Source organism: Oncorhynchus mykiss, chromosome 24 (assembly GCF_013265735.2).
Source record: "Oncorhynchus mykiss isolate Arlee chromosome 24, USDA_OmykA_1.1, whole genome shotgun sequence".
In the NCBI taxonomy this organism is placed as follows: domain Eukaryota; kingdom Metazoa; phylum Chordata; class Actinopteri; order Salmoniformes; family Salmonidae; genus Oncorhynchus; species Oncorhynchus mykiss.
Genome location: NC_048588.1, coordinates 30751357 through 30776248, shown reverse-complemented (window position 1 = coordinate 30776248; position 24892 = coordinate 30751357). Strand labels below are relative to the sequence as shown.

General features: G+C 43.7%; 1 protein-coding gene across 4 annotated transcripts in view; it reads right to left on the bottom strand.

Annotated features, from left to right (window-relative positions):
- LOC110503393 (roundabout homolog 1) overlaps positions 1-24892 on the bottom strand; it is a 528269-nt gene that overhangs the window by 459862 nt on the left and 43515 nt on the right. For all 4 annotated transcript variants that reach the window (XM_036961725.1, XM_036961721.1, XM_036961723.1 and 1 more), the window contains exon 2: positions 14990-15117. In XM_036961725.1, the coding sequence (XP_036817620.1) occupies positions 14990-15083 (94 nt within the window). In that variant the 5' untranslated portion in view covers positions 15084-15117. The remainder of the gene's footprint in view (positions 1-14989; positions 15118-24892) is intronic.

Genomic DNA, 24892 nt, shown 5'->3' with positions numbered 1-24892 from the left:
ACAGCTGTTTAATGGAGACAGGGCTGCACGGGAGACAGAGGTGCAGCACTGGGAGACTGACAGCTGTTTAATGGAGACAGGGCTGCACGGGAGACAGAGGGGCAGCACTGGGAGACTGACAGCTGTTTAATGGAGACAGGGCTGCACGGGAGACAGAGGTGCAGCACTGGGAGACTGACAGCTGTTTAATGGAGACAGGGCTGCACGGGAGACAGAGGTGCAGCACTGGGAGACTGACAGCTGTTTAATGGAGACAGGGCTGCACGGGAGACAGAGGTGCAGCACTGGGAGACTGACAGCTGTTTAATGGAGACAGGGCTGCACGGGAGACAGAGGTGCAGCACTGGGAGACTGACAGCTGTTTAATGGAGACAGGGCTGCACGGGAGACAGAGGTGCAGCACTGGGAGACTGACAGCTGTTTAATGGAGACAGGGATGTGAGGAGAAATTCATTTGTGGGGTGACACTGTCCCCCAGCCCCAGGGTATGACCGTCTTGAGAGACAGGGATGTGAGGTGACACTGTCCCCCATCCCCAGGGTATGACCATCTTGAGAGACAGGGATGTGAGGTGACACTGTCCCCCAACCCCAGGGTATGACCGTCTTGAGAGACAGGGATGTGAGGTGACACTGTCTCCCAACCCCAGGGTATGACCGTCTTGAGAGACAGGGATGTGAGGTGACACTGTCTCCCAACCCCAGGGTATGACCATCTTGAGAGACAGGGATGTGAGGTGACACTGTCCCCCAGCCCCAGGGTATGACCGTCTTGAGAGACAGGGATGTGAGGTGACACTGTCCCCCATCCCCAGGGTATGACCATCTTGAGAGACAGGGATGTGAGGTGACACTGTCCCCCAACCCCAGGGTATGACCGTCTTGAGAGACAGGGATGTGAGGTGACACTGTCTCCCAACCCCAGGGTATGACCATCTTGAGAGACAGGGGCGGGTGGGGTGGCCGGTGTGGGGGTGGGGGTGGGGTTACAGAGGTTTTTGTGTCATGTCTCTGTGGAGATCATTACACAATGAACGAAGTATGAACACACTGTGTCACACACAGCAACACACAGTCAGAGTTAGCGAGAGGAGGAACGAGGTACGGAGAGTTTGGAGGGGAGTTTACGCTTTGACTAACAGGCTTTTACAACCTCAGCTTTTTGAGCTCATATTTTATTATTGTGTCTCTAGGTGTTAAGGTCATTACAAGAACTAAGACAGCTAACACGGCAGAAATGTTCTAAACGTTTACGAGTCTCTGGGACGATGTAGCTGGATGTGTTTGCTATGTTTGTATGTTGCTGGTTATGGCTATCGGATCGTCAGCGTTTTTACGATGGCATTATGGATCTTTCAGCTGTTTCTGTTGATCTATCTTAATCTCCCAATTATGAGTTGTACAGTACATACCACTGTGAACACACAGTTGATCTGACTACATCAAACGTCTTCCAGTCATCTAATTGCATGTACTACTCTGGCTCCTCAGAATTGAGTCATTTTTGTTATTTAGTTATTTAAAATATATTTCCCCTCCTTCTAATTCCTTTCCTGGTCATGTTCTGCTGAGGACAACATGTCCAGTGCTGTGAAATCAGGCTGAGGGGAGAGTCCAGTTGTGGATACGCTTAATAAATAACCACGTATCCTGAGGGTGGATGGGGCGTTAAGAAGAAACAGTATCCTGGTCCTGCTCTGTAATGAAATGTCTGCTGGGATGAGAGAGAGGAGAGGCAGAAAGAGGAGAGGAGATAGGTGATAAGTGCCCCGGAAACAAGGAAATATGGTTAGCCGCTTGAAACAATAAGGTTATCTGGGGACAAAGTATCCTTTTAGTAAAACCAAAGATGGCAGAGAGATTAACAGTGGACACACACAAATCATCCGGGCCTTTCTCTACCAGAGAAATTTAAAAATTAAGGGGAAATGGAAAGAAAAAATGAAAACTATTTCAACCAGTGTAAAACACATACAACTGCTGTCCACAAGACTAATTAGTAATTGATTTTTTTACCCTGCATGTGAAACAAATTATTTTTGCCTGTGCAGCCTGTATTAGAACTCTATGCTAATAGCTGACAGCAGCAGCCAATTAACAGTGCCAATACTAATGAGCTCCCTGTGGTCAGGCCCACTGATTGTCCCAGGGTCCAGACATGTCCCATGTAGCAGATTCACATGTGGTCTGCCTCAGAGAACACACAGCACAGTAGTACTCACTTCTGTCAAACAAAAGGAAGATGAACTGTTAGTTGGCCACATTGCTCATTTACAAGTCAAATCACGATACAATCTGACTTTCAATTACAGTGCTACAAAGGTACGCTTCATTCCAGGGGTTCAGACACTCACTGGGATGTCTCTCCCTTTCCTCCTGCAATGGCTTTGGATACAATATAAACATCCTTATAAACAGCGCCCCTTTTTGCCTCATTGAAACACACAGCACAAGCATCTCCCAGTGACAGGCTTTAGCTCATCTCAGCAATGTCCAAAAAGATTACACCAAACAAGACAAACAACAGACATCACTCAAAATGCAGGAGAATAAAACAAGGTGTAACGATGTGAGCTGAGAGTCGGGAAGTAAGTTCAGAGAGTGAGTGTTTTAATAAATAAACACAACATAATACAAAATAACAAACACAAACAATACACAGAACTGACACAGAACTGACACAGTAACGCCTGGGGATGGAACCAAAGGGAATGACATATATAGGGAAGGTAATCAGGGAAGTGATGGAGCCCAGGTGAGTCTGATGAAGCACAGGTGCGCGTAACGATGGTGACAGGTGTGCGCCATAACGAGCAGCCTGGTGACCTAGAGGCCGGAGAGGGAGCACACGTGACACAGGGAAAATAAAATAAATGGAATGCTCATGAACGGAGCCCAGGGAAAGCTACAACCATGACGCAATCAGTCTGGTCTGTTGTGGTTTATTACAGCCTCTGAGGCAAAGGTCTTATCGTATTAAGGCAGACCCGGAGCATTCTGTTTTAAGACATACACTACCGTTGACAAGTTTGGGGTCATTTAGAAATGTCATAGTTTTTTAAAGAAAAGCTCAGTTTTTGTCCATTTCTATTTCTTTTTTTGATTTTACCTTCATTTAACTAGGCAAGTCAGTTAAGAACAAATTCTTATTTTCAATGACGGCCTAGGAACAGTGGGTTAACTGCCTGTTCAGGGGCAGAACAACGTAACAATGTACCTTGTCAACTCAGGGGTTTGAACATGCAACCTTCCAGTCCAACGCTCTAACCACTAGGCCACCCTGCCGCCTCTTTCTAATCTGGTTAGGGCCAGTTTGCGCTGTTCTGTGAAGGGAGTAGTACACAGCATTGTACAAGATCTTCATTTCTCAGAACAATAATAGACTGATGAGTTTCAGAAGAAAGTGCTTTGTTTCTGGCCATTTTGAGCCTGTAATCGAACGTACAAATGCTGATGCTCCAGATACTCAACTAGTCTAAAGAAGGCCAGTTTTATTGGTACTTTAATCAGAACGACAGTTTTCAGCTGTGCTAACATAATTGCAAACGGGTTTTCTAACGATCAATTAGCCTTTTAAAATGATAAACTTGGATGAGCTAACACAACGTGCCATTGGAACACAGGAGTGATGGTTGCTGATAATGGGCCTCTGTACGCCTATGTAGATATTCCATAGAAAATCTGAGATTTCCAGCTATTATGGTCATTTACAACATTAACAATGTCGACACTGTATTTCTGATCAATTCAATGTTATTTTAATAGACAAAAACAAGAACATTTCTAAGTGACCCCAACTTTTGAATGGTAGTGTATGTGTTTTTCTTCATATGTCTTATGCACACAGAATGGCCCTTGACATTCGCTTCAGCAATTTTTCTCGAAATCCTTTTATTTTGAAGAAATGTTAATTACAAGAAAAGGCTTTCCTTCAATCCGTCTTTCCAATAATGCTGCCGTCTCCCTGGGGGAGAAATATGAAAATGCAGTGGTGAAATGAACAATTTTCCTCCAAACACAATTACCAGGCAATTTGCAAAGTGCTTCAGAGAGCAATCAGCAATCACTCTTCTTGAAAGTTGGTGAGGGGAAGAAAAGAGACTGTTTCACGTCATGTTATTTCTCCTTTCTCGTTGGTATAAAGCTTTGTTCTCCTGTGTGCCAAGCGGAGATGTTGCAGTCAGATCTACCATCTCTGGGAGAGGACCGTACATCAGTAGAGTAACAGCCCTGATAGATGAATGTGGCGCCATGGAGCACAGTCAGACCAGACTGGACCATTTCTCTGTCCTTAGTTTTAAATTAGACTCGACATCAGCACAACAACCTTCAGCTATCAGCATGGCCCAAAGCTGACTGGGTTGCATCAGAAAGTAAAGAGAGTGGTCTGTTCAGGATGTATATGGTCAGGCTACGTCAAACAGGTAGCACCATTAAGACTGGAGAGACATGTCAAATGAGTGTGTGTGTGTTCATTTGTTTGTGTACGCACAACAGAGGGAGAGCGAGAGAGTAAGTGAGAGAGCGAGAGAAGAAAGTGAGAGCGTTGCAGCGGTGTCGTTAGAGAAGGGTAAAGAGAGAAGGGTAAAGAGAGAAGGATAAGATAAAGATTTTGTTCAGTGCTGGGTGCTTATAGTGCAGAACACTAATGCAGAGGACGTCAGCAGGATAGGAGGGAGCAGGAGATCCATTCTCCTCAGGGTAGACTCCATCTTGGCACTACCTGTTATAAACTTCCCCTGCCGTCGTGCACAATTACCTCTGTAATTCAAAAAGGTCGGTGTGGCTGCTGTGTAATTCAGTATTCCTATAGATCTGTATTAACTACATATTAAATCACCCTGGAGTGGAAACACACCCACTGAATACTGAGCACGGAGAACATATGACACTACCCAACCCAGCTGGAACATATGACACAACCCAAACCAGCTGGGACATATGACACTACCCAACCCAGCTGGGACATATGACACAACCCAAACCAGCTGGGACATATGACACTACCCAACCCAGCTGGGACATATGACACAACCCAAACCAGCTGGGACATATGACACTACCCAATCCAGCTGGGACATATGACACAACCCAAACCAGCTGGGACATATGACACAACCCAAACCAGCTGGGACATATGACACAACCCAAACCAGCTGGGACATATGACACTACCCAACCCAGCTGGGACATATGACACAATCCAAACCAGCTGGGACATATGACACAACCCAAACCAGCTGGGACATATGACACTACCCAACCCAGCTGGGACATATGACACTACCCAACCCAGCTGTCAGAGGGACCAGGAACCAGTGGGACATATGACACTACCCAACCCAGCTGGGACATATGACACAACCCAACCCAGCTGTCAGAGGGACCAGGAACCAGTGGGTCATATGACACAACCCAACCCAACTGGGACATGACACTATCCAACCCAGCTGGGACATATGACACTACCCAACCCAGCTGGGACATATGACACTACCCAACCCAGCTGGGACATATGACACTACCCAACCCAGCTGTCAGAGGGACCAGGAACCAGTGGGTCATATGACACAACCCAACTGGGACATGACACTACCCAAACCAGCTGGGACATATGACACAACCCAAACCAGCTGGGACATATGACACAACCCAAACCAGCTGGAACATATGACACTACCCAACCCAGCTGGGACATATGACACTACCCAAACCAACTGGGACATATGACACTACCCAACCCAGCTGTCAGAGGGACCAGGGACCAGAGCAACTTATGGCACTACCCAACCCAGCTGTCAGAGGGTCCAGGGACCAGAGGAACTTATGACACTACCCAACCCAGCTGTCAGCAGGCAGTGATGAGTGATGAGTGGGAAGTGAGTGAGTAGGATGAGTAGGAAACAGCCTGTCCATATTTGGTTACATCATCTGATAAGCAAACAGGAAGAGAACATGAGAGATCTGATGCTGCTGCCTGAGTCTGGGAGTTGAGGATATTACTGCTGTCTGAGTCTGGGAGGATGAGGATGTTACTGCTATCTGAGTCTGGGAGGTGAGGATATTACTGCTGTCTGAGTCTGAGGAGATGAGGATGTTACTGCTATCTGAGTCTGGGAGGATGAGGATGTTACTGCTATCTGAGTCTGGGAGGTGAGGATATTACTGCTGTCTGAGTCTGGGAAGATGAGGATGTTACTGCTATCTGAGTCTGGGAAGATGAGGATGTTACTGCCATCTGAGTCTGGGAAGATGAGGATGTTACTGCCATCTGAGTCTGGGAAGATGAGGATGTTACTGCTATCTGAGTCTGGGAGGATGAAGATGTTACTGCTGTCTGAGTCTGGGAAGATGAGGATGTTACTGCCATCTGAGCCTGGGAAGATGAGGATGTTACTGCTATCTGAGTCTGGGAGGATGAAGATGTTACTGCTGTCTGAGTCTGACAGGGATGAGGATGTTACTGCTGTCTGAGTCTGGGAGGATGAGGATGTTACTGCTATCTGAGTCTGGGAAGATGAGGATGTTACTGATGTCTGAGTCTGGGAGGATGTTAATGATGTCTGACTCTGACAGGGATGAGGCTGTTACTGCTATCTGAGTCTGGGAGGATGGTACTGATGTCAGAGTCTGACAGGGATGAGGCTGTTACTGCTGCCTGAGTCTGGGAGGATGAGGCTGTTGTTGCTATCTGTGTCTGGGAGGATGTTACTGATGTCTGAGTCTGACAGGGATGAGGCTGTTACAGCTGCCTGAGTCTGGGAGGAGTCATCAGGCAGTATTGGCTTGTTTTCATGTTCAGTACACATCCCCTGTTTTGTTTATCTGCCTTGCATCATTGTTATTAAACTCTCCTTCTGCACCTGCTTCCTGACTCCCTGCTTATACGAGACAGAGGATGAGGCTGTTACTACTATCTGAGTCTGGGAGGATGAGGCCGTTACTACTATCTGAGTCTGGGAGGATGAGGCCGTTACTGCTGGAGCAGGTCCTATGATGAGGATGTTACTACTATCTGAGTCTGGGAGGATGAGGCCGTTACTGCTGGAGCAGGTCCTATGATGAGGATGTTACTGCTATCTGAGTCTGGGAGGATGAGGCCGTTACTACTATCTGAGTCTGGGAGGATGAGGCCGTTACTGCTATCTGAGTCTGGGAGGATGAGGCCGTTACTGCTGGAGCAGGTCCTATGATGAGGATGTTACTACTATCTGAGTCTGGGAGGATGAGGCCGTTACTACTATCTGAGTCTGGGAGGATGAGGCCGTTACTGCTGGAGCAGGTCCTATGATGAGGATGTTACTACTATCTGAGTCTGGGAGGATGAGGCCGTTACTGCTGGAGCAGGTCCTATGATGAGGATGTTACTGCTATCTGAGTCTGGGAGGATGAGGCCGTTACTACTATCTGAGTCTGGGAGGATGAGGCCGTTACTGCTATCTGAGTCTGGGAGGATCAGGCCGTTACTGCTGGAGCAGGTCCTATGATGAGGATGTTACTACTATCTGAGTCTGGGAGGATGAGGCCGTTACTACTATCTGAGTCTGGGAGGATGAGGCCGTTACTGCTGGAGCAGGTCCTATGATGAGGATGTTACTACTATCTGAGTCTGGGAGGATGAGGCCGTTACTACTATCTGAGTCTGGGAGGATGAGGCCGTTACTGCTGGAGCAGGTCCTATGATGAGGATGTTACTGCTATCTGAGTCTGGGAGGATGAGGCCGTTACTGCTGGAGCAGGTCCTATGATGAGGATGTTACTGCTATCTGAGTCTGGGAGGATGAGGCTGTTACTACTATCTGAGTCTGGGAGGATGAGGCTGTTACTGCTGGAGCAGGTCCTATGATGAGGATGTTACTGCTATCTGAGTCTGGGAGGATGAGGCTGTTACTACTATCTGAGTCTGGGAGGATGAGGCCGTTACTGCTGGAGCAGGTCCTATGATGAGGATGTTACTGCTATCTGAGTCTGGGAGGATGAGGCCGTTACTGCTGGAGCAGGTCCTATGATGAGGATGTTACTATTATCTGAGTCTGGGAGGATGAGGCCGTTACTGCTATCTGAGTCTGGGAGGATGAGGCCGTTACTACTATCTGAGTCTGGGAGGATGAGGCCGTTACTGCTGGAGCAGGTCCTATGATGAGGATGTTACTATTATCTGAGTCTGGGAGGATGAGGCCGTTACTACTATCTGAGTCTGGGAGGATGAGGCCGTTACTGCTGGAGCAGGTCCTATGATGAGGATGTTACTACTATCTGAGTCTGGGAGGATGAGGCCGTTACTACTATCTGAGTCTGGGAGGATGAGGCCGTTACTGCTGGAGCAGGTCCTATGATGAAGATGTTACTACTATCTGAGTCTGGGAGGATGAGGCCGTTACTACTATCTGAGTCTGGGAGGATGAGGCCGTTACTACTATCTGAGTCTGGGAGGATGAGGCCGTTACTACTATCTGAGTCTGGGAGGATGAGGCCGTTACTGCTGGAGCAGGTCCTATGATGAGGATGTTACTACTATCTGAGTCTGGGAGGATGAGGCTGTTGCTACTATCTGAGTCTGGGAGGATGAGGCCGTTACTACTATCTGAGTCTGGGAGGATGAGGCCGTTACTGCTGGAGCAGGTCCTATGATGAAGATGTTACTACTATCTGAGTCTGGGAGGATGAGGCCGTTACTGCTGGAGCAGGTCCTATGATGAGGATGTTACTGCTATCTGAGTCTGGGAGGATGAGGCCGTTACTGCTGGAGCAGGTCCTATGATGAGGATGTTACTGCTATCTGAGTCTGGGAGGATGAGGCTGTTACTACTATCTGAGTCTGGGAGGATGAGGCCGTTACTGCTGGAGCAGGTCCTATGATGAGGATGTTACTGCTATCTGAGTCTGGGAGGATGAGGCTGTTACTACTATCTGAGTCTGGGAGGATGAGGCCGTTACTGCTGGAGCAGGTCCTATGATGAGGATGTTACTGCTATCTGAGTCTGGGAGGATGAGGCCGTTACTGCTGGAGCAGGTCCTATGATGAGAATGTTACTATTATCTGAGTCTGGGAGGATGAGGCCGTTACTGCTATCTGAGTCTGGGAGGATGAGGCCGTTACTACTATCTGAGTCTGGGAGGATGAGGCCGTTACTGCTGGAGCAGGTCCTATGATGAGGATGTTACTACTATCTGAGTCTGGGAGGATGAGGCCGTTACTACTATCTGAGTCTGGGAGGATGAGGCCGTTACTGCTGGAGCAGGTCCTATGATGAAGATGTTACTACTATCTGAGTCTGGGAGGATGAGGCCGTTACTACTATCTGAGTCTGGGAGGATGAGGCCGTTACTGCTGGAGCAGGTCCTATGATGAGGATGTTACTACTATCTGAGTCTGGGAGGATGAGGCCGTTACTACTATCTGAGTCTGGGAGGATGAGGCCGTTACTGCTGGAGCAGGTCCTATGATGAAGATGTTACTACTATCTGAGTCTGGGAGGATGAGGCCGTTACTACTATCTGAGTCTGGGAGGATGAGGCCGTTACTGCTGGAGCAGGTCCTATGATGAGGATGTTACTACTATCTGAGTCTGGGAGGATGAGGCCGTTACTACTATCTGAGTCTGGGAGGATGAGGCCGTTACTGCTGGAGCAGGTCCTATGATGAAGATGTTACTACTATCTGAGTCTGGGAGGATGAGGCCGTTACTGCTGGAGCAGGTCCTATGACGAGGATGTAATGGTAGATTAAACGCTCACCCTCCTCCACTCAAGAGAAACAATTCACCAGGTGATTTACCACACTCAGTCATTCGCTTTGTCATCTTCAAATAAAAGACAGAATAGTTCAATATGCACAAGGAGTGTTTAAACAGGGGGAGATAGCACCAGTCGCAAATCCCACTCAGACAGGGGGAAATCCATGACAAAAAATCCTTAGACACATTCAAGATTGAATGTACTACACTTCAGCAGTAATGAAGGACACCTTTCTTCCCTGTTCCTCCCGTGCACCAGAAGTCTCACAAGAGTCATTGGAAAGACTGAAGAGGTGGATTACCACCAAAACTACCATAACGTCTAGCAGAAAAGCAATAGAAGCCAGGATCATCTCTGTATGTGAAATGGATAGAACTGTAGGTGCCATAGGTTAGCCTATCTATAACCTCCATTCCCATCCAATAACGCTGTCAGCTCTGAGCAAGGGCTAGTGCATTGCAGAGCCAAATGAATCAGCCCAAATGCATGCAATTGAAAACCTGTGTAGCCAATAAACCACTGCATATGAATGTCAGGGAGATATTAAATAGAGGAGCCATGGAATGATTTCATACTGTTACTGTAGTTAATATACACATAATAACTGTAGAAGAAAGCTGGAAAGGCTTGAGTCATGATTGTAGTGTGTGTGTGTGTGTGTGCGCGTGTGGGTGTGTGTGTTTGTGTGTGTGTGTGTGTGTGTGTGTGTGTGTGTGTGTGTGTGTGCACGCGCGCGTGTGCTTACGTGCGTTAGTGAGTTTTTGAGTGCATGTATGTCTGCATGTTGGCAACACTGAATTTTGTGTGTCTTGTCTGCCTTTCCTCTCCAACAGTTCCTCCTACCGTGAGGTCCCTGAGATTTGTCCTGATGCTGTCTCTAATCTTTCTCAAACTGAGGAAACAAATAGATGGGAGACAGGTCATTATTTCCAACCTTAAAAAGGTTGAGAAGATTCTGAAAGATGAAAATGTCTGTAGAGAAGTTTGCGTGGAGGAGAGGAAATTAAAAGAGCTGTCAGTCAGGAAGTATTTAGAGAAATGGAAGATAAGTGCTTCCTTGACATTTCACTCCTACACACAAAGAGAGGGAGAGAGAGAGAGAGGATCTTCATTTGATCACTCTTTTGCTGCTGAGAATTTTCCGCAGATGAGCTTCACGATTTACATAAATTAACCGAAAAATCTGCGCTATAATACGGTTAAATGAATAGTATTCCACTTTTCAGCTAATAGCCTAACCACCAAGCAACATTCTGGACTAAACATTCTAATCCTGTTGCTGCAGGATTATTTTGTTGCGACAATACAGGTGAAATGAAGATCCTCCATCTGTATAGTCTACAGTTTGAGCTTTAACATTCATTGGCATCACTAATGTCACTGGGGTCTTTAACAATGTAGTCACAGGCCATCAAATCACATGACGCTCAGTGCATTGGACTGGGAATTGGGGACTCTGTGATACCTTATTCATTACAAGTCCTACACTGGCACTGCCAATCAGAGAGGCCTGTTCAGAGCAGCACTACTATAGTGCAGACTGTGATTGAAATGACTGCAGCCTCCACCCCGCACACAGCCCAGCCATAGTCACATTTAACCATGGCTGAGGGAGGCACACAGACTCTAGCTGACTATTAAATTGCTTCCTCGACAGTGGTGTGGGAAAAAATAAAAAATAAAAGCGAAAGAAAATTGAAGGAAGAAGACGAGGAAAGGAAGTAAGTGAGAGGTGAGAGGCAATAAAGGGAGGGAGGAGGGAGAGTAGTGAGCGTGAAAACGTTTTGCTAAAGTGGTAATTCATGGTGCTGTCTCTCCTGTCTGATGAGAATTAGGGAAGGAGAAAGGGGAAATCAAGATGGTAGAGGTGAAGAATCTCTCTCTCATTCTCTCCTCTCGATACCACCTCCTACCATACCATGACTCAATTGATAGATAGAGAACTTTAGTTCTCACTAAGTGCTTTGTTTGTCTCCTCAGTTTCCTGTTTCTTTTTTCCTCCCATACATTGTCAAAATGTCAGCTCTGCGACAGGTAAATTGTCTCTGAGAGATGTTTCATCAAGGGAACTTATACGATTAATTTTTCTCATCTTTCTCAAATCCCACACACCTTTATCTCCTTTGACTCAAAGCTAGGGAATCAAAGATGTCTGGAAGGCTTGAATGCATCAACTTGACATGGTTAATTCTAGAAGACTAAACAGGTTCCCATTATAGACCTGAGAGACTTGACTTCATAGTTGAGACTTCTTGTTTCCTTGGCAGCATTCTGAATTTACAAAGAAGAAGCAATACGCCAGTGACCAGCTGTTGGTTTCATGAGCTGAAATAAAAGATTCCAGACATTTTCCATATGCACAAAAAGTTTATTTCTCTCAAATTTCTTGGACAAATTGGTTAATCCATCCACTTGACAGGTGTGGCATATCAAGAAGCGGATTAAACAGCATGATCATCACACAAGTGCACCTTGTGCTAGGGACAATAAGGCCACTCTAAAAGGTGCAGTTTTGTCACACAACACAATGCCAGAGATGTCTTAAGTTTTGAGGGTGTGTGCAATGGAAATACTGAGTGCAGGAATGTCCACCAAAGCTGTTGAGAGATAATTGAATGTTAATTTCTCTACCATAAGCCGCCTCCAACATTGTTTTAGAGAATTTGGTAGTCCGTCCAACTGGTCTCACAACCGCAGACCATGTGTACGGCGTCATGTGGGCGAGCAGTTTGCTGATGTCAATGTTGTGAACAGAGTGCCCCATGGTGGCGGTGGGGTTATGGTATGGGCAGGCAAAGGCTATGGACAGCAACCACAATTGCATTTTACCAAGGATGGTAAGTTGGTGGTAGCAATTTGAATCCACATAGATACCATGACGTGATCCTGAGGCGTACAGTCATCACCTCATGTTTCAGCATGAAAATGCATGACCTCATGTTACAAGGATCTGTACACAACTCCTGGAAGCTGAAAATGTCCCAGTTCTTGCATGGACTGCATATTCACCACAAATGTCATTCGGAAACATAATGTTCACTTTCACTGCTATGCGGATGACACACAGCTGTACATTTCAATGAAACATGGTGAAGCCCTGAAATTGCCCTCCCTGGAAGCCTGTGTTTCAGACATAAGGAAATGGATGGTGGCGTTGCTCTGGACCCCGATCTCTCTTTTGACGAACATATCAAGACTGTTTCAAGGACAGATTTTTTTCCATCTATGCAACATTGTAAATATCAGAAACTTTCTGTCCAAAAATGATGCAGAAAAATTAATCCATGCTTTTGTCACTTCTAGGTTAGATTACTGCAATGCTCTACTTTCCGGCTACCCGGATAAAGCACTAAATAGACTTCAGTTAGTGCTCAACACGGCTGCTAGAATCTTGACGAGAACCAAAAACTTTGATCATATTATTCCAGTGCTAGCCTCTCTACACTGGCTTCCTGCAAAGCCAGTCTCAACCTTTAAGTCTTTACTGAAGACTCATCGGTTCAGTGGGTCATATGACTGAGTGTAGTCTGGCCCAGGAGTGTGAAGGTGAACGGAAAGGCTCTGGTGCAACGAACCGCCCTTGTTGTCTCTGCCTGGCCGGTTCCCCTCTCTCCACTGGGATTCTCTGCCTCTAACCCTATTACAGTGGCTGAGTCACTGGCTTACTGGTGCTCTTCCATGCCGTCCCTAGGAGGGGTGCGTCACTTGAGTGGGTTGAGTCACTGACGTGATCTTCCTGTCCGGGTTGGCGCCCCCCCTTGGGTTGTGCCGTGGCGGAGATCTTTGTGGGCTATACTCGGCCTTGTCTCAGGATGGTAAGTTGGTGGTTGAAGATATCCCTTTAGTGCAATTGGGGCTGTGCTTTGGCAAAGTGGGTGGGGTTATATCCTGCATGTTTGGCCCTGTCCCGGGGTATCATCGAACGGGGCCACAGTGTCTTCTTTTTATGTGTCGGGGGGCTAGGGTCAGTCTGTTATATCTGGAGCATTTCTCCTGTCTTATCCGTTGTCCTATGTGAATTTAAGTATGCTCTCTAATTCTTTCTCTCTTTTTCTTTATTTTTTCTCTTTCTTTCTCTCTTTCTTTCTCTCTTTCTCTCTCTCGGAGGACCTGAGCCCCATGCCTCAGGATTACCTGGCCCGATGACTCCTTGCTGTCCCCAGTCCACCTGGCTGTGCTGCTGCTCCAGTTTCAACTGTTCTGTCTGCGGCTATGGAACCCTGACCTGTTCACCGGACGTGCTACCTGTCCCAGACCTGCTGTTTTCAACTCTCTAGAGACAGCAGGAGCGGTAGAGATACTCTGAATGATCGGCTATGAAAAGCCAACTGACATTTACTCCTGGGGTGCTGACTTGCTGCACACTCGACAACTACTTTGATTATAATTATTTGATCCTGCTGGTCATCTATGAACATTTAATATATTCTCCACTTAGCACAGCCAGAAGAGGACTGGCCACCCCTCATAGCTTGGTTCCTCTCTAGGTTTCTTCCTAGGTTCTGGCCTTTCTAGGGAGTTTTTCTTAGCCACTGTACTTCTACACCTGCATTGCTTGTTGTTTGGGGTTTCAGGCTGGGTTTCTGTACAGCACTTGTGACATCAGCTGATCAATTGATTGATTGATTGACATGTCACCCATTGAGCATGTTTGGGATGCTCTGGATTGTCGTGTACATCAGTGTGTTCCAGTTCCCGCCTATATCCAGCAACTTTGAACAGCCATTGAAGAGGAGTGGGACAACATTCGACAGGTCACAATCAACAGCCTGATCAATTGCATGTGAAGGAGATGTTTCGCTGCATTAGGCAAATGTTGGTCACACCAGATACTGATTGGTTTTCTGATCCACGCCCATTTTTTTAAGGTATCTGTGACCAACAGATGCATATCTGTATTCCCAGTCATGTGAAACCCAGAGATTAGGGCCCAATTAATTTATTTCAATTGACTAATGTCCTTATATGAACTGTAAGTAAAATCTTTGAAATTGTTGCATGCGCTTATATTTTTGATCAGCATAATTGGAGATATACCATTTCTCAACCAATTTCATCTTAATTTGCATCCAAATGTGTGTTCAGATCCATACATATGTTTGTGGAAATGTGTCATTGTGTCAAATAATCAGACAGACAGACACACAGACAAGACAGAGAAAGAGACAGACATGATGAACATGCAGACAACAGCAGTTTCTTTGGCGAAAAACACATGACCACACAGTGATGTTACAAAGATGCGTTCTTACCTGGAACCAGAGATCCCTCCAGCAGCTGTGATTGGGCAAGCCTGAGCAGGGCAATAATGACAAAGTGCGTGGCACCTGACCATGTGACACGCATGGCGCTCAATGTCCTGGCATCACTAGTGGCCAATCTGTGGAAGACAGAAAAGAGACAGACAGATCAGATTATTGCAGTGTACAACTTTATATCTGGATTATGGAGAAGTAAAGACATTATAGACTGTTATCAGACTGTTGTGAGTCCAATCTGTGAGGAAGAAGTCAGTGCCAGAGAGACCGAAAATAAAAGTCAGGTAAGATCCTAGGAGTTGCATGATTGTTAGTAAGTGGTTCAAGCATTAGTTGACCACAAACGTCATCTAAATGAAATGCTCTAAATGGTCTAATTTGATGACCACAACATCCATACACTTCATGAGAAACATGCAGAGAGGACAATGACAGCTTGAGTGTTGAGAGAACAGCCAGATTCCTCTCTCCTGGCCCCTCACAGCCCAGCCCATCCAAGTCCAGCCCCTCCCAGTCCTGTCAAGCGCCTCCCAGCCCCTCCCAGCCTCTCCCAGTTCCTAGTCTCATAACCTGAGCATGATGGCATCTCCCATCTGAAGCATGGAAATGAATCAGAGGATTTTCCCGATAACCATCCTGTGGAACAACCTGTTTCCCCTTGTTTGATTACCTTCACCATTGTTCATAATGCTCTGATTTGCTTTCCCTCCATCCCCCTTTCCATCCCCCTTTCCCTCCCTCAATACCTTCACAGTTGTACTGCCACTGTCCTCCCCTTCACTGTCCTGGCTCTACAGCCAGCCCAAAATGCTTTTCGTGCAGGATCTGCATCCAGAATGCCAAGACTCAAATCCTCTCATACGGATTCAGTTTGTGCCCAGTGTGAGCAGGAATATGAATGCAGAGCCAATTGATTGTAATGATTGCTACAAGTCTACAACATTAATCTTTCAAACCGTTCTCTCTCCACAGCAGAGGTAGGCGAACATCACCATCTGAAAAGCTAAAGATTGTGATCAGTTAGCCAAGCCAGTTTCAAAGCTCAGAGCGGCTCTCATCTGTTGACCAGCTTAAACACTTTTCTTCGCTGTATTCCTCCTTCATCCCAATCATCCCCCTCTCTTTCACGTTCACTACCTGCACTGAATGGTTCTACTATGCTCATTACTGCATGTATACCTTCACTCTCTCCCTCTTCTTCTCTGTCATTCTCACTCTCTGTCTCTGTCTCTCTGTCTCTGTCTCTCTGTCTCTGTCTCACTATCGCTCTGTCTCTCTGTCAATTCAATTCAATTCAATTCAATTCAAGGGCTTTATTGGCATGGGAAACATGTGTTAACATTGCCAAAGCAAGTGAGGTAGATAATATATAAAGTGAATATATAAAGTGAAATAAACAATAAAAATTAACAGTAAACATTACACATACATACAGAAGTTTCAAAACAATAAAGACTCTCTCTCTGTGGCTCTGTCTCTCTGTCTCTCTCTGTCCCTCTTTCTCTCTGTCTCTGTCTCTGTCTCTCTGTCGCTCTGTCTCTGTCTCTCTGTGGCTCTGTCTCTCTGTCTCTCTGTCTCTCTGTGGCTCTGTCTCTCTGTCGCTCTGTCTCTGTCTCTCTGTCGCTCTGTCTCTGTCTCTGTCTCTGTCTCTCTGTCTCTCTTGCTCTCTTTCTCTGTCTCTCTGTCTCTGTCTCTCTGTATCTCTGTCTCTGTCTCTCTGTCTCTGTCTCTGTCTCTGTCTCTCTGTGTCTCTGTCTCTCTGTCTCTCTGTCTCTCTCTCTCTCTGTCTCTCTGCCTCTCTGTCTCTCTGTGGCTCTGTCTCTCTGTCTCTCTGTCTCTTTGTCTCTCTGTCTCTCTGTCTCTCTATGGCTCTGTCTCTCTGTCTCTCATTCTCTGTAATATGTTTGCTGAGGGATGGAAGAGAAGGTGCCGGTCGCTCAAATAGCTTTTTCCTCCAATCTTATCTGGGCGCTCTGCTCAGTAAACACTCCTGGGCTTCATTATAAGCATTTCCCCTGCCCAGAATGAGAGGCTCCAGTGAAAGGCCTGTCTGTCTATCAGATCTCTGCTATAAGGTTATGGGCAGCAGATCTCTGCTATGAGGCTATGAGCAGCATATCTCTGCTATGAGGCTATGGGCAGCAGATCTCTGCTATGAGACTATGGGCAGCAGATCTCTGCTATGAGGCTATGAGCAGCAGATCTCTGCTATGAGGTTATGGGCAGCAGATCTCTGCTATGAGGCTATGAGGCTATGGGCAGCAGATCTCGGCTATGAGGCTATGGGCAGCAGATCTCTGCTATGAGGCTATGGGCAGCAGATCTCTGCTATGAGGCTATGAGCAGCAGATATCTGCTATGAGGCTATGGGCAGCAGATCTATGCTATGAGGCTATGGGCAGCAGATCTCTGCTATGAGGCTATGGGCAGCAGATCTCTGCTATGAGGCTATGGGCAGAAGATCTCTGCTATGAGGCTATGAGCAGCAGATCTCTGCTATGAGGCTATGGGCAGCAGATCTCTGCTATGAGGCTATGAGCAGCAGATCTCTGCTATGAGGCTATGGGCAGCAGATCTCTGCTATGAGGCTATGGGCAGCAGATCTCTGCTATGAGGCTATGGTCAGCAGATCTCTGCTATGAGGTTATGGGCAGCAGATCTCTGCTATGAGGCTATGAGCAGCAGATCTCTGCTATGAGCCTATGGGCAGCAGATCTCTGCTATGAGGCTATGGGCAGCAGATCTCTGCTATAAGGTTATGGGCAGCAGATCTCTGCTATGAGGCTATGGGCAGCAGATCTCTGCTATGAGGCTATGGGCAGCAGATCTCTGCTATGAGGCTATGGGCAGCAGATCTCTGCTATGAGGCTATGAGCAGCAGATCTCTGCTATGAGGCTATGAGCAGCAGATCTCTGCTATGAGGCTATGAGCAGCAGATCTCTGCTATGAGGCTATGGGCAGCAGATCTCTGCTATGAGGCTATGGGCAGCAGATCTCTGCTATGAGGCTATGGGCAGCATATCTCTGCTATGAGGCTATGGGCAGCAGATCTCTGCTATGAGGCTATGAGCAGCAGCTCTCTGCTATGAGGCTATGGGCAGCAGATCTCTGCTATGAGGCTATGGGCAGCAGATCTCTGCTATGAGGCTATGAGCAGCAGATCTCTGCTATGAGGCTATGGGCAGCAGATCTCTGCTATGAGGCTATGGGCAGCAGATCTCTGCTATGAGGCTATGGGCAGCAGCTCATTGCCACTCTGTGTTATCCTCACCTCGTATCCGTCCAGTGTCGCAGCAGGCCTATACAAAGATCTATTGTGTTCCCCACAATTGCATGATTTGCATGCACAGATGCTCAATCTCCCGGCTAATTGGTCAGAGAAAAAGAGGTGGGTCTGGTAAGAGAGTGAGACAGTGGGGTTTCTATCTCTCCTTTGGAAGAGGAATCTCAACTCTATACTTGCCTGCCCCGTGTCCTTCTGTATGTTGGAGGACTAGGAAAACAGATTCCATTTTTCTTGATAATTATGTCTGATAAGGGTCCTTTCCCAGGCAATCTGATAAATACCCAATTACCAGTCAGGAGATGTGGCTGACAAGGGCCGTCCTGGTGAGGTAGACTGGGACGCGTTAGAACCATGATGGCCTCCTAACCCCACCAAGCAGCCATGGAAAGCACAGCCTACTGAGCCCAGTAACTCAACACATTACTCTGTCCATTCCACTTGATTAATGAACAGACAGATTTAAGATACAGGAAGATTTATTTGAGGCCTACGCCCCTGAAAACCCACACCCATATGCAAAGATGCACCACAGCCCAATCAATCAATGCCCATGCAAGCTCGGCCAAACAGACAAATACTGTGTAAATAAAGGATTCAGATTTACAACCAGTTTACATCAAAGGGGATGACCAAATAGAAGAACATGTGTGATTTGATTGGCCTTTCACAAGGCTTGTTCTCCAGGCTTTCTCTGCTATCACCACTGATTGTGGTCAGTGAGGAATAAAAGAGCCTTATTGTCTCCTCCTCTCTCTATCTGTCTCAATGGCCACTCAATGGATTGATGGAGTCCAATTAATTAGTCAGTGAGAAGGAGCGGTACTGCTGGCTCAGTGGTCATCTCACACACACACACCCTATCAGAGAGGGGGGACAATCAGCAGAACACACTGCCCACAAATTGATTTTCTGATCCCACAGAAACCCATGTGAAGCCTTTAAAAAGCTTTGGTCCTCCTCTTTGTCTTACAGCCCTCAGTCATCAAGAGACTGCAGCTCATATTCAGATGCACCTGATGAGTCTATATGCACGCACAAACTCTCTCTCTCTCACACACACACACACACACACACGCACGCACGCACACACACTCTCTCATACAATAACTCAAACTCAAATGGATTAACTCACACACACGCACGCGTGCATGCACACACACACACACACACACACACACACACACACATACACACACACACACACACACACACACACACACACACACACACACAAACACACACAAACGGACTCTCTCATACAATAACTCAAACTCAAATGGATTAACTCACACACATTCGTCATTGGACACACCCATGAACTTGGCACTGTAAAGCTCAATTGAAGGGGTTAGTGTGTTAAAAAGGAGGATTAGCAGGTGACCTGAGGGGAAACTTGTCAGTAGTCTTTGAGAATAAAAATGAACTTCATGTTACCTCTGACGGCACTCTCTATCCCTAACTGCTTTTAATCTTCTTCCCTTTCATCTTCCTCCATTCCTCTGCTTCTGGAGATTCACACAACTTTACTTTCAGCACACACAAACCAAATGGAGAGGGTGAGAGAGAAGGAAACAGAAAGAACAAAGGACAGGAGAGAGAAAAGTAGAAGAGAGACTGTACAATGAGTACAAAAGCATCCGTTTACTATAACCTGCAATAATAACCTTCCCTAAATAAATGCATCAGAATAACCTTCTAATAAAGAAAAGACAACAGCATCAGAATAACCTTCTAATAAAGACAACAGCATCAGAATAACCTTCTAATAAAGACAACAGCATCAGAATAACCTTCTGATAAAGACAACAGCATCAGAATAACCTTCTAATAAAGACAACAGCATCAGAATAACCTTCTAATAAAGACAACAGCATCAGAATAACCTTCTAATGAAGAAAAGACAACAGCATCAGAATAACCTTCTAATAAAGACAACAGCATCAGAATAACCTTCTAATAAAGACAACAGCATCAGAATAACCTTCTGATAAAGACAACAGCATCAGAATAACCTTCTAATAAAGACAACAGCATCAGAATAACCTTCTAATAAAGACAACAGCATCAGAATAACCTTCTAATGAAGAAAAGACAACAGCATCAGAATAACCTTCTAATAAAGACAACAGCATCAGAATAACCTTCTTATAAAGACAACAGCATCAGAATAACCTTCTAATAAAGAAAAGACAACAGCATCAGAATAACCTTCTAATAAAGACAACAGCATCAGAATAACCTTCTAATAAAGACAACAGCATCAGAATAACCTTCTAATAAAGACAACAGCATCAGAATAACCTTCTAATAAAGACAACAGCATCAGAATAACCTTCTAATAAAGACAACAGCATCAGAATAACCTTCTGATAAAGACAACAGCATCAGAATAACCTTCTAATAAAGACAACAGCATCAGAATAACCTTCTAATAAAGACAACAGCATCAGAATAACCTTCTAATAAAGACAACAGCATCAGAATAACATTCTAATAAAGACAACAGCATCAGAATAACCTTCTAATAAAGACAACAGCATCAGAATAACCTTCTAATAAAGACAACAGCATCAGAATAACCTTCTAATAAAGACAACAGCATCAGAATAACCTTCTGATAAAGACAACAGCATCAGAATAACCTTCTAATAAAGACAACAGCATCAGAATAACCTTCTGATAAAGACAACAGCATCAGAATAACCTTCTGATAAAGACAACAGCATCAGAATAACCTTCTAATAAAGACAACAGCATCAGAATAACCTTCTAATAAAGACAACAGCATCAGAATAACCTTCTAATAAAGACAACAGCATCAGAATAACCTTCTAATAAAGACAACAGCATCAGAATAACCTTCTAATAAAGACAACAGCATCAGAATAACCTTCTAATAAAGACAACAGCATCAGAATAACCTTCTAATAAAGACAACAGCATCAGAATAACCTTCTAATAAAGACAACAGCATCAGAATAACCTTCTAATAAAGACAACAGCATCAGAATAACCTTCTAATAAAGACAACAGCATCAGAATAACCTTCTAATAAAGACAACAGCATCAGAATAACCTTCTAATAAAGAAAACAGCATCAGAATAACCTTCTAATAAAGACAACAGCATCAGAATAACCTTCTAATAAAGACAACAGCATCAGAATAACCTTATAATAAAGACAACAGCATCAGAATAACCTTCTAATAAAGACAACAGCATCAGAATAACCTTCTAATAAAGACAACAGCATCAGAATAACCTTCTAATAAAGACAACAGCATCAGAATAACCTTCTGATAAAGACAACAGCATCAGAATAACCTTCTAATAAAGACAACAGCATCAGAACAACCTTCTAATAAAGAAAAGACAACAGCATCAGAATAACCTTATAATAAAGAAAAGACAACAGCATCAGAATAACCTTCTAATAAAGACAACAGCATCAGAATAACCTTCTAATAAAGACAACAGCATCAGAATAACCTTCTAATAAAGACAACAGCATCAGAATAACCTTCTAATAAAGACAACAGCATCAGAATAACCTTCTAATAAAGACAACAGCATCAGAATAACCTTCTAATAAAGACAACAGCATCAGAATAACCTTCTAATAAAGAAAAGACAACAGCATCAGAATAACCGTCTAATAAAGACAACAGCATCAGAATAACCTTCTAATAAAGACAACAGCATCAGAATAACCTTATAATAAAGACAACAGCATCAGAATAACCTTCTAATAAAGACAACAGCATCAGAATAACCTTCTAATAAAGACAACAGCATCAGAATAACCTTCTAATAAAGACAACAGCATCAGAATAACCTTATAATAAAGACAACAGCATCAGAATAACCTTCTAATAAAGACAACAGCATCAGAATAACCTTATAATAAAGAAAAGACAACAGCATCAGAATAACCTTCTAATAAAGACAACAGCATCAGAATAACCTTCTTATAAAGACAACAGCATCAGAATAACCTTCTAATAAAGAAAAGACAACAGCATCAGAATAACCTTCTAATAAAGAAAAGACAACAGCATCAGAATAACCTTCTAATAAAGACAACAGCATCAGAATAACCTTATAATAAAGAAAAGACAACAGCATCAGAATAACCTTCTAATAAAGACAACAGCATCAGAATAACCTTCTAATAAAGACAACAGCATCAGAATAACCTTATAATAAAGACAACAGCATCAGAATAACCTTCTAATAAAGACAACAGCATCAGAATAACCTTCTAATAAAGACAACAGCATCAGAATAACCTTCTAATAAAGACAACAGCATCAGAATAACCTTCTAATAAAGAAAAGACAACAGCATCAGAATAACCTTCTAATAAAGACAACAGCATCAGAATAACCTTCTTATAAAGACAACAGCATCAGAATAACCTTCTAATAAAGAAAAGACAACAGCATCAGAATAACCTTCTAATAAAGAAAAGACAACAGCATCAGAATAACCTTCTAATAAAGACAACAGCATCAGAATAACCTTATAATAAAGAAAAGACAACAGCATCAGAATAACCTTCTAATAAAGACAACAGCATCAGAATAACCTTCTAATAAAGACAACAGCATCAGAATAACCTTATAATAAAGACAACAGCATCAGAATAACCTTCTAATAAAGACAACAGCATCAGAATAACCTTATAATAAAGAAAAGACAACAGCATCAGAATAACCTTCTAATAAAGACAACAGCATCAGAATAACCTTCTTATAAAGACAACAGCATCAGAATAACCTTCTAATAAAGACAACAGCATCAGAATAACCTTCTAATAAAGAAAAGACAACAGCATCAGAATAACCTTCTAATAAAGAAAAGACAACAGCATCAGAATAACCTTCTAATAAAGACAACAGCATCAGAATAACCTTATAATAAAGAAAAGACAACAGCATCAGAATAACCTTCTAATAAAGACAACAGCATCAGAATAACCTTCTAATAAAGACAACAGCATCAGAATAACCTTCTAATAAAGACAACAGCATCAGAATAACCTTCTAATAAAGACAACAGCATCAGAATAACCTTCTAATAAAGACAACAGCATCAGAATAACCTTCTAATAAAGACAACAGCATCAGAATAACCTTCTAATAAAGAAAAGACAACAGCATCAGAATAACCGTCTAATAAAGACAACAGCATCAGAATAACCTTCTAATAAAGACAACAGCATCAGAATAACCTTATAATAAAGACAACAGCATCAGAATAACCTTCTAATAAAGACAACAGCATCAGAATAACCTTCTAATAAAGACAACAGCATCAGAATAACCTTCTAATAAAGACAACAGCATCAGAATAACCTTATAATAAAGACAACAGCATCAGAATAACCTTCTAATAAAGACAACAGCATCAGAATAACCTTATAATAAAGAAAAGACAACAGCATCAGAATAACCTTCTAATAAAGACAACAGCATCAGAATAACCTTCTTATAAAGACAACAGCATCAGAATAACCTTCTAATAAAGAAAAGACAACAGCATCAGAATAACCTTCTAATAAAGAAAAGACAACAGCATCAGAATAACCTTCTAATAAAGACAACAGCATCAGAATAACCTTATAATAAAGAAAAGACAACAGCATCAGAATAACCTTCTAATAAAGACAACAGCATCAGAATAACCTTCTAATAAAGACAACAGCATCAGAATAACCTTATAATAAAGACAACAGCATCAGAATAACCTTCTAATAAAGACAACAGCATCAGAATAACCTTCTAATAAAGACAACAGCATCAGAATAACCTTCTAATAAAGACAACAGCATCAGAATAACCTTCTAATAAAGAAAAGACAACAGCATCAGAATAACCTTCTAATAAAGACAACAGCATCAGAATAACCTTCTTATAAAGACAACAGCATCAGAATAACCTTCTAATAAAGAAAAGACAACAGCATCAGAATAACCTTCTAATAAAGAAAAGACAACAGCATCAGAATAACCTTCTAATAAAGACAACAGCATCAGAATAACCTTATAATAAAGAAAAGACAACAGCATCAGAATAACCTTCTAATAAAGACAACAGCATCAGAATAACCTTCTAATAAAGACAACAGCATCAGAATAACCTTATAATAAAGACAACAGCATCAGAATAACCTTCTAATAAAGACAACAGCATCAGAATAACCTTATAATAAAGAAAAGACAACAGCATCAGAATAACCTTCTAATAAAGACAACAGCATCAGAATAACCTTCTTATAAAGACAACAGCATCAGAATAACCTTCTAATAAAGACAACAGCATCAGAATAACCTTCTAATAAAGAAAAGACAACAGCATCAGAATAACCTTCTAATAAAGAAAAGACAACAGCATCAGAATAACCTTCTAATAAAGACAACAGCATCAGAATAACCTTATAATAAAGAAAAGACAACAGCATCAGAATAACCTTCTAATAAAGACAACAGCATCAGAATAACCTTCTAATAAAGACAACAGCATCAGAATAACCTTATAATAAAGACAACAGCATCAGAATAACCTTCTAATAAAGACAACAGCATCAGAATAACCTTCTAATAAAGACA